The 10,674-nt window shown below is 31.9% G+C and overlaps 2 protein-coding genes across 3 annotated transcripts in view; both read left to right on the forward strand.

The window, feature by feature from the left end:
* Positions 1-1,865, forward strand: part of LOC101787307 (killer cell lectin-like receptor subfamily I member 1) — a 39,487-nt gene extending 37,622 nt beyond the window's left edge. Inside the window, exon 8 of one of the 2 annotated variants that reach the window (XM_063238211.1) lies at positions 68-1,865. In XM_063238211.1, the coding sequence (XP_063094281.1) occupies positions 68-105 (38 nt within the window). In that variant the 3' untranslated portion in view covers positions 106-1,865. Of the gene's footprint in view, positions 1-5 lie in introns of both variants that reach the window. The other variant, XM_063238212.1, reaches the window with a different exon arrangement.
* On the forward strand, positions 75-10,180 carry LOC100723365 (NKG2-A/NKG2-B type II integral membrane protein-like). The gene is made up of 8 exons (XM_063238214.1): positions 75-159; positions 1,877-1,997; positions 3,227-3,425; positions 4,219-4,320; positions 4,787-4,837; positions 5,344-5,516; positions 7,088-7,188; positions 7,490-10,180. Exons 2-8 carry the CDS (start codon positions 1,950-1,952, stop codon positions 7,605-7,607), a joined length of 792 nt encoding a protein of 263 aa, XP_063094284.1. The 5' UTR covers positions 75-159; positions 1,877-1,949; the 3' UTR covers positions 7,608-10,180.
* Positions 10,181-10,674: the final 494 nt, after the last annotated feature.

Raw genomic sequence — 10,674 nt, forward strand, 5'->3', positions numbered from 1 at the left:
TCCAGATGCATCAGCCAGTTGATTACTTTAAGAAATTTTGCAAATTCCATTTTGGTATCCTCTACAGTGAGTTACCCCTACTTTGGAGATCATGTGTACAGATGATAAAAGTACATCTACTTCCTTATGGTACTTTATGGCAGATTCACTGGCTGTAAGGTAATTTCTTTATTTATGGATTTTATGTCGGCATGTAATACTAGGAAGTCATAATTTGAATCATCAGTTTAAATATTGACTTTCTGTCCTTACTGAGTTATCAAGCTCTTAGTTTATTGTTTATAACTATAAGAGCTATGAACTTTGTTAACTGGGCACTAGTCCCAGGCACAAGTGAGAAACTTTTAAGCATCTGATGTGGAATTCCTATTGCATATCGTAGCTTTCTTGTCCTGCTTTTAATAAATTATCTGCCATCACAGAAGGAAACAAATCAAAGTCAGTAAGGGATGTGTCTAACAAGTCTTCTCTAGGTGTGTACAAATGGTGAATTACTTGTTTGTGATCGTGTCTTTTAACCTCAATTACTTACTTTTCTATTAGAAAGATGTCAGGGTTTGAGGAAGAACCTGTCTTTATTTGAATGGCTGTCTGTCTGAGAAGTTGGCTGTCTGAGAATCATAGGCTCCCTTTGAAAGAAGGAAGTCCTGCCACATTGTGAGGTATACATATAGTGAAAATTTTGCCTAAACCAGCTTGAATGACTCTGGTTCCAGAAGAGCTACAGCAGCCACAGCTGTAAGACACAGATGCCAATCCTTTACTGTAGTCTTTAATTTATGACTCAGATACACGACAGGCTGTTGAGCAGGTCCTGGATCCTGAGTAAGCTCTCCCAAAGCATGCCCTGCCTTTCATCAACATACCGACTGAAATGGTTTCCTGTCAGTAGGATCAGAGCTGAGGCATTTAGAAGTGCTTATTTAAACTCCTAGAATGCAGTTTGAGGATCAGGTTACCAGGTAAAAATATGGTATCTGCTTTCTGAGCTTCTTTTATAAGCTGATGGAAGGGTCATGCAAGCTCACCATACATGCAACAAGAGCCTGTGATTCCCAGCAATGTCTTAGCTGTTTTAGGGTCTTGGCCTGTGGGAAGGACAGTCTTGATTTAATGGTTTCTTCCTCCAGCCTTCAGGTTCCCTCAGATATTCCAAAGCCAAAGTATTTTACCTCAAGGCTGAAGAGTTGTGCCTTAGACCTAGAGAAAATGGAGTAATTTTAAGAACTCAAGCAGAAAGAAAGAGAACATGAGTTTGTGACAGTGATTTTTGTATCATGACAAAAGATTGAAAGTGTAGCAATGGCAAACAGTAACTTGTGACAAATATTGTTATCTGTTGATAATGTTACTGAAAGTTCTATAATTTTTCCATTATAATGTGAGTGATATAATAAGGATATGACGAAAAGAACTGCACAGTATTACACACACTTAGTATCCTTGAAGTCTGAGATTAAATCCCAGCACCAAGATAAATAAATATAACTCAAAAAATACAAGCTGAGATTCAGCAATTTAATCTAATACTCAAAAGTAAGACTTAAATAGAAGAATCTCTTAACAAGGCAATGTTTGTGATTGACATGTAAATTGGCTAAGCACACTGGTGTGCAAACTTCTGTTCCGGATAGGTAGATAAGGTGCAGAATATGCTAACATTTTTCAGAGACAGTTGGAAATGGACACAATAAATGGCACACTTAGAAGTTCAGTGTCTTTTTAATAGGAGCCTAAAGTTTCCTAGATTCTGGAGATGTGTGATGAGATAAATTGATTTCAAAGTAGCCCAAGTGTGCGAATTTCCTGTGCAACCTTAAGTGACACATTGTTGTGAAATCTATTTTTTTCCATTTTTGACTCACTCTGAGGACAGTCTGTGAAGAACACACTGACATTTTCCTGGATTTCAGTCATTAAATCACACTGCAGCAGGTCTTCTTACATATATGACCAAGCCTTCTCACAAAAAGTTGCACAACTTCAGGCAAAAGGAGGTATGTGTAACTTTTCTCTCCTGTCTTTCTACTATTCTAACTCAGTGAGAGATGACAATTGATAGATGTGATTCAATTGAGAAGCAACTCATATAAAATAAAATCAAAGTAGAATGTGAGTACATTTCTTTTAAAAATTCAGGGGAAAAGTAATGAAATAAATACTTTGAATGATTTCTTATAGTATTTTGATTATTGCCTGTGAGCAATTAATGATTAACTTATTTCCATGTATTTGAATTTGTTACTTAACATAAATTAGAATAAAACCCATAAGCATAGCATAGCAAAGATGCTATACATATAGTTTATATATTGTAATCAATATTTTGTTGGTCTTTAAATAATAATAGATTGATGTATATTTAGTTCAGCAATTAGAAATTCTTAAAAAGAATTTTGTACAATGATCAAAAACAAACACAATTCTTGACTTGCTAACATTAAACAAGAAATAATGTTTATAAGATCAGAATTATCTAGATTACATAAAATGCTAAACTTAATTGTGGACAACCAACAGACTTCTAAAACTTGATCAAAACGTTTCAAAATATATAATTTCATACTGATATAAGATTACCTAATTTACTTTACACAGGTGAATCCAAAAACATAGAAACTATTACTAAAATAATTTAGATAAAATTTATTGAGAACTTAAAGTACCAACTTAATGGTTAATTCTGTACATGCATTATTTTCTGTACTTATTTTTGCACTAGAAGTGTAAACTAGGTTGTCAGATGGTAAATAAAATTTTAAAGGTCATTATAAATTTTGAAGCCAGAATTGATTCTAGATCTCTCATCACAGAACATTTACTAACATACACAATATCCTAACATTTTAATAACTTCTCAGAACTTCTGAATTATTCAAAAAAAATATCATTTAATATCTCTAATCCATTTGAATAAACAAATGCAATCTACTGGATAAAATAATGCACAAAACTAATATATACCTACTTTTCTGTTTACAGTATCTAGTTTTTAACTGTCCTTATATTTCAATGTTATAAAATTTAAGGACCTTTTTACATATATGTTAAAATATTTTTGATGTTAGAACATTCCTGTGGAAATTGGTTTTAACTTATTATAGATATCTTTGTTCATAAACATCTTTACTTATAATTCATTGGTTATTTTTAATTATCTAACCAATAGTATTGTGTCAAAAGCAGACTGTGCACTAAAATTACTGATTTTACTATATCACAACAGTCAGCTGTTGAGATGAGTAACCAGCAAGTGATGTACTCGGAACTGAATCTGAACAAGGACCCAAAGAAACAGCAAGGGAAACCCAAGGGTACCAAAAGCTCCATTTCAGAAAATGAGCAGGATATAACCTATGCAGAATTAGCCTTTCAGAGTGCTTCTCAGGAACACCGAGGGAATGACAAGCAGCACACCTGCAAAGGTACCACTTTTCTTCCATCCTCACTTTAACTGTCCTAGAATGAGCAGCGGGGTGCAGAGGTATGGGTAAAAAGCAGGATGCAGGCTCACATATTTTTAACTTGTAAGACAGGTACTTTAACTTGAGTTATGCTACTCTAATTTAAGGTACGAAGACTAATTGCTGAAGTAGTAAGTCTTTGACCAAGGACTCATGGAGCATGGTGTACACGGAAAATACAGTGGTATATTTCAGAGATATTGCAGTTGTGGATATGGGGTTGGCACTCAGGTTTTTATGTTGTTTCCCTGTGTGTATATTTTCTCTTGTATGCACATCTTTTTATCTGTTTTTTTTATTAGTACATGTTTCCAATGCATAATGATGACAATCTTTATGAGGAGTTAGTTACAAGGACATGATACATAATTCTTTTTTAACAAACTTCTCCTCCCCTGTTCCATCTCTCTTTTTATAATTTTATTTTATTAGTACACGTTCACAGTATGTGAAGTTTACATTTATCTTAGAGAATATGCCCAGGTATATAACATAACTTGATTCGGTTTTATTCCCCATTTTCTTTCCATTTACCCTCCTCCCTTTGTCTCTAGATTCCCTTTCCTCATTTCATTATTCTTTTTATCATTATTGTTATTAGCTATAGCTCACGGAATGCTTACATTCATTTGTAGGTATTTGGTACATACACGTGGCACATCTTGCATCTTTTAAACCCCTTCCCTTCCCCGCTTCCCTTCTAAATGGCTGCCTCCATCCTCGTTTCTCCTGGCTTCCATTTCTCTTCCTGTAGATTTCACATCATCTCCTCAGAAGCTTCTTGCAGCGACCCTGGAAACCACCTGCCTTATCTTAATGGTCACGGTGATAGTGATGGTGACAGTTGTAATTCCCTGTAAGTATATTTTTGAAAGACTGTACAAAAATGCTGCACGCTAGTGATTGGGAATGCCTCTGACGTCTCACAGTGTCAAAGAACACAGGTCTCATTTTAATATTTCTATTTGAACTGCAGATAGTTATTCTGAACTTGTCTAAAATATAAATAATAAAGGGTAGCAATCAGTCCTTGTTTTTAATTATATTTATATGTCAGGATTTCATAACTCAAGCATGTTATAGAAATGTGAAAAACCTTGAGGAATACAAATTAATTTTTCGTAATTAAAAGATTGTGATGTGCCCATTAGGCTTTTATTGGAATCATTTTCTCAAAGAGTTCATTGTTTTATTAAATTTCTTTTTAAAATTATTTTTATTCTACATTATTCTATAAACCATATAGATGTCAAAATAGGAATTAAAATTACTATGGTCTATTTAGATATTAATGTTTATAAGAATTACTTTATTCTTTCTAGCTTCTGTAATGCAGGAGCAGAACAAATCTTCCTCAGTAAGAACTACAAAAGGTACATTGTAAATTTCAAAGTTATTATATTTTCATAGAGATTTTATCTTTAGCTTAAACCATAAAAATTGATAATAGATTTCTGTGGGAAAAACAAGCTAGAAAATGGCCACTAAGTGTTCATAAATAAAGAATATAGGAGACTTTAAATTTTACTCAATACATATAAATACACATTTAAAATTATTATGCAATCTTTTGAGAATCAACTGAAACTTTCTACTTGTATAGTATAATGAGAGATAAATTTGCTACTCTAGAAAAGAAGTTTTGTATACTGATTTCAAGATGCTTGTAGAGTAAACATTTTTTAAAAAATTTATTTCAGCACATTAATTACAAGATAAGAGGCTCACCTTTTTTGTGCTTTAATGTATAAGCTTATGTTTTCTTGATATATACCAGCCCATAAGGGCATGTAGATATTTTATGCACATATACGTGGTTTTATAAATACAAACATGTAAACTTATTTTCAATTTTAAATTTCACCTTGTTTCTTGATAGAAGTCCACAACCTTTCTTCAGCATATCATTGTGGTCATTGTCCAAACGAGTGGCTAATGTTTTCAAACAATTGTTATTGTTTTGGAGTGGAAAAGAAAAATTGGACTGAGAGTTTGGCATCCTGCACTTCTAAGAAGTCTAACCTATTTTATATAGACGATGAGAAAGAAATGGTAAGATTTTAACTCTTTCAGTCAGTTAATTAACAGCTTTATTAATATATGTACAACTCATCCTTATTCTTACATTTTTTTCATTTAAAGGTCTATATAATATTTTATTGCTTGACTTCAAAATTTTATTTGTTTACTGCTCATGCACATTTAATTATTACCATATTTAGCTTTGCTTAGTTATTACTAGAAAGCCATGCTAATACAAAAGATTTTTTTCCTGATATAACTTTTGATATATAATTTTGCCACACATAAAGAAATCTAAACATCTCGTGATGGTTCAGACTGATCACAAAGTAAGTAGTTAGACTCACTAACGTCAGTTTACAGAGTACAACCCTGCAGCCGTGGGTGCCCTGGCCCTGTGTAACCTCATTCGTTCTTTTTCTCCTAACCCACCATTGTGACTTTTGCCTTTGTAAGTTAGTTTGACCTGGTTCTGAATTTTCTGTGAATGGAATCAGGCTATCTATATTTTTGCATCTTTTTCCGTTCATCCTTGTATGGTTTGGGGGTGATTCACTAGCACTTCAGTTTGCTCATTTTTAGAATGCAGCAGTTTCAGATCCACTGCACCTGTGATCTGGATGGAAAGAGTGAGTCACCTGTTCTCAGGGGCAAAGGGACTTCCTAGGTAGAGCATTTGTAGCTCTGGAATCCCGCTTTGTTGGAACTTCACTGTCCATCTTTGCCCTGTTTTCCCTTGAGGAAGAGAAACATTTCCACTGCAGCTTACTATTGACTGATCTCTTGAGGGATCACCCTTACCAGGGTTTTCTGCCCTGTCTGGTGCTGCTGGAGGGGTTGCTGTTACAGCAGAGGAGGACTAAGCTTAGAGAAGCCACTGATTATTCCCACGCTGCGTGCCTGCAGCCTGAAGGCCAACGTCTTTTTACTCTGCTGATGACAGACTTTAAGAAGCCCTAACAATCTAGCTCTCTAATCCTGGGCACCAAACTTGTTCACTTTTTCTTTCTAATTTTCAGAATTACCCTTTAGTTATGTCTTTCATTAATTTCTGGGTTTATGTTAGAAAAAGAAACAGGAAACTGTTGCTGCAGTTTTGTCTAAATCGTTAGTATTGCAATAATGCAGGCAGAAGGGGACAGGTTATTTAGCTAACGGTGTGATGCCCAGATTTCCATGTCACTTATTTCCTCAGTAGTAAGTGATAATTTTCTTCTAAGGTCCAAACTCTGAGAGACCTACTAGAAAAATACACTTTTTTTAATTACAGCATCTGGAGAGCTTAATACACGGTGTCTAGAAACTTGTAGAAGTCTTGCTGGGTTTGTTTTGCGAAATGAGCCATCATATTACATGAATCACCAGCAACTCATTAACATAAGAAAAAAGTGAATATTAAGAGTAAATATCTAGGAGTTTTCAATCGATCTTAAAAACAGTTGTGAAATTTTTAGTGGTGGAAAAGTTGTTTTTTACTTTAATGTGGTTTATATTGATTTTGTATGTTGAACATCAAAAATTATACAAAATAATACATTATTTTTTAAAATAATAAAAGCTGTCATACTGTTTATGTGCATGGAATTATTTGTTTCTCATAGAAATTTCTAAGCTTCCTCTCACATCCATCCTGGATTGGTGTCTCCCGTTCTGGCAGAGATCACCCATGGCTGTCGGTAAATGGCTCAGCATTCAATATGCAGTATGTTTTATTTTTTAAATGGTTGCTACATGTACAAGAAGAAATACAAAAAACCCCAAGAAAAATGTTATTATTAACTTATATGAAAGTGCAGAAATACATTACAATTTTGTAAAATATTAATATAAATATTAATGAATGATTTGTATTCCAAACACCAGCATTTAATATTATTATATGAAAAGTCATTATCTATTTAATATGTCATGAAAGTATATCACCTTTTTTAAACAGAAAAATGCTTTTACTTGATAGATCACTCCCCAAACACAACTAATTGGTGTATTTTTCGCCATTACAGAGTAAAGAACTCATCATCTAATGAATCCAACTGTGTTTGGTTAGCCTTATCTGGCTTTATGGCAGAAAATTGTGGATCATCACACACGTATAATTGCAAACATAAATTTTTGAATTAATATACCTGAATTTGGAGCCTGTCAAGTAATTTTCTATTTCACAAAATGGAAATTATATTATGATTATATGGGTCTTTAATTGAATCAGATGTGTTCTTCTAATAATAAACTTATTAAAAACTACTATTGAAATACAATATTTATACTACAAGGGAAGAATAGTACTTTTGTGTTTACTTCCTTTTGGTCAAAATATAAGCAGTCTCATTTCACTCCTACAAAACTATGGTCATCAAATATTTGTTAAAATTACTCAAGAATTAGAAGAATATTTATGAATCAACAAATATGTTTCACATACAGACTACTTTCAATGTCTATTTGTTCAATTTAACTGAGTGCAGTTTCTGTGCATTGTTTTAGAATATAACCATTCTTTGGAAAGCTAAAATTGACTCTCCTCTTCAAAAAGTTTCTAATCTCGGTAAAAAGATTTAATTCACTAGGCTTCCAAGGTTGTAATTTTTCTACACAATGACTAGTGAACTTAGAAGAAAACATATGTATGTGTTTTGGTTTTCTTTAGCTTGTTTGGTAATTCACCATTTTCAAAACATATCATTGACTACAAAAGGATCAGCCCAACACATCTATTTCCCATCCTAGGAAATCTCTCCCATGCATGTATTCTGTGAAGCTGAATTCCAGGCATCTTTATTGCATATGAAGAAACCACATTTCTTATCTTCTTATCAACATTTCTTATCTTTATCTTCAATAAAAATTGCTGGATACATAAAAAAATTGTAAGCACTTATTGTGATAATTTCTTTAATAGAATTTTAAAAATTTTGGGTTATTGACTTCATTTTTAGGAGGTTAGGTAATTTTTTTGAAATTGAAATATTTTATACTCAGTTTAAATATAGGTAAACAAGAACAAATATTAAAGCTTTACATATTTTTAATTAAAATTTAAATTCAAAGTGTCTACTGGGAAAATTTGACTAGTGGGCTCCCGCCTCACTAGTGCAGTGTTACATATTTATATTAATATATATGAGACTAGGAAAATATAATGCATTTGATGAAATGTTCATATGAATTTCAAAATACAAGTTTTCTGTATTGGTATGGAGTGTATATATCAGAATGTTTGTATGTATTTGTTCGTTTATCCAGTTTAAGTATTTCTATAGCCTTACTACGATATTTGCTTGTGTGATAAGTAACAATACAGAAGTGTCTAAATGTCTATTAATAATTATTTATTCTTTTGACTCTATGTGAAACTTGTATTTTGGGGTGTGAATACATTTTTCAAAAACACTGTCAGTAATTTGGATAATATATGTGCCATTATAAAATGTTTCTTCATTTCCAATGACAATTGTTTTTTTTAATGAGAGTATATCAACTATATTAGTCTTCCACTGGTGTGCAATGCACAGTGCATGTTTTTTCTCTCTTTAACTGTCATCTTTACGCTTATGTTAAGGGAATATCTCATTAAGGTAATGTAAAGATATTTTAAATATAGTTTATACTAATGAAACATTACTCCATATATTTTATATTTCTATACAGTATTAAATATACTGTTTATGTATTTATTTGTTCATATAGGTATATAAATAATTATTAATTATAATTTTCTGTAAGTATGTTAATTTAATATACTTTAAATATTCTTTTATTATTGTCCTGCATTCACTGCATGTATTGTTTACACATGCAATTTCTAATGAATTAGTGATTGTATCCTTTTTCAAATGCTGAAGAACATCTGAATATTTTCAAAGATTGCTTTTTCCCTGAATTCTTTTAGCACATTTTTTCAAATTTGAAACTTTGTCATTTACATTTTATCTATTCACTGTCTACATAGATATATCCACATAATTTCTCTTATTTTCCTTTTTGTGTATCCGAAGTTTTCATTGGGCATAATTATTTCATAAATAGAAGAGCATTACTTCCTTCATGTAGACTCAGCAGACAGCAATGTGTCTTTATTTTTCTTAATTCCTTGAAAGTGAATCTATTTGCATGTTATTAAAAGAATATTTTCTCTTAATAACTTTCAATTTATTCATCTGTCTGAAGGTATGGGAGTAGATATCATCTTCATTAGCCAAATTAATTACTACACTTTATATATGTAGCTTCTCTCTCTTTATATCATGAAGAGTAACTTCTAACTACTCATGCTTAGTAATTTTGGTTTATCTTTATGTCTTTACTATACATTTATCTGAGCATAGAGTTCATTAAACTTCCATGGCAGAAGAGTTAAAAATTCATATTATTACCCAGCTGTGGTGGTGCATGCCTGTAATCCCAGCACTCTGAAAGCTGAGGCAGGAAGTTACTGCAAGTTTGAAGCCAGCCTGGGCAATAAAGTGAGCTCAAGGCCAACCTGAACTGCACAGTGAGACCTGTCTCAAAAAGACAAAAAATCATATTATTATATATAACTATACATATGATAGGCAACATTGTTTAAATGAAACCATCAAAGTAGAGTAGTAGGTATAACTATCTTATTTAAATACAAGATATAAAGTAGTCGATCCCTGGTACCGATAAAAACGAAAAAGACAAAAAAAAAAAAAAGATATAAAGTAGAGTAACAGGTATAAATATCTTATTTAAATATAATATATCAGTGAATCTGAAGTTATTTAGCATTTTAAAGGATCATTTATTTGTTTTAATGCTGTAATGTACTTTAGAAAAAGATTATTAGCTTATGAAAATATATTAATGTTTAAATAGAGATAAATGAATTCTAATAAGTATGCATCATATATACACATATAAATATAATACAGTTATGTATTATTTATTACAGTAATAGATTCTGAGAAATGTATAATTATTTAGTTTTGTCGTTGTACAAACATTATAAACAACTGAGACAGCTATGAAGTCACTGAATAATAAATCCTTTTCTTTAATTGAACAATAAAATCTTACAGACTCATTGCTGAATATGTGATTCATGTTGACCAAAATGTCCTTGTGTTGTACATGACTACAGTTATCCAGCTTTATGTATTAAATGGATTTAAATTCCATTTTTGTAGATTTTAGAAAGCTAAAAATTTAGATTTCTCTGATCTCA

The sequence above is a fragment of the Cavia porcellus genome, unplaced genomic scaffold (genome assembly GCF_034190915.1).
Source record: "Cavia porcellus strain 051 isolate PalLab524CR breed Dunkin Hartley unplaced genomic scaffold, mCavPor4.1 scaffold_27, whole genome shotgun sequence".
NCBI lineage: Eukaryota > Metazoa > Chordata > Mammalia > Rodentia > Caviidae > Cavia > Cavia porcellus.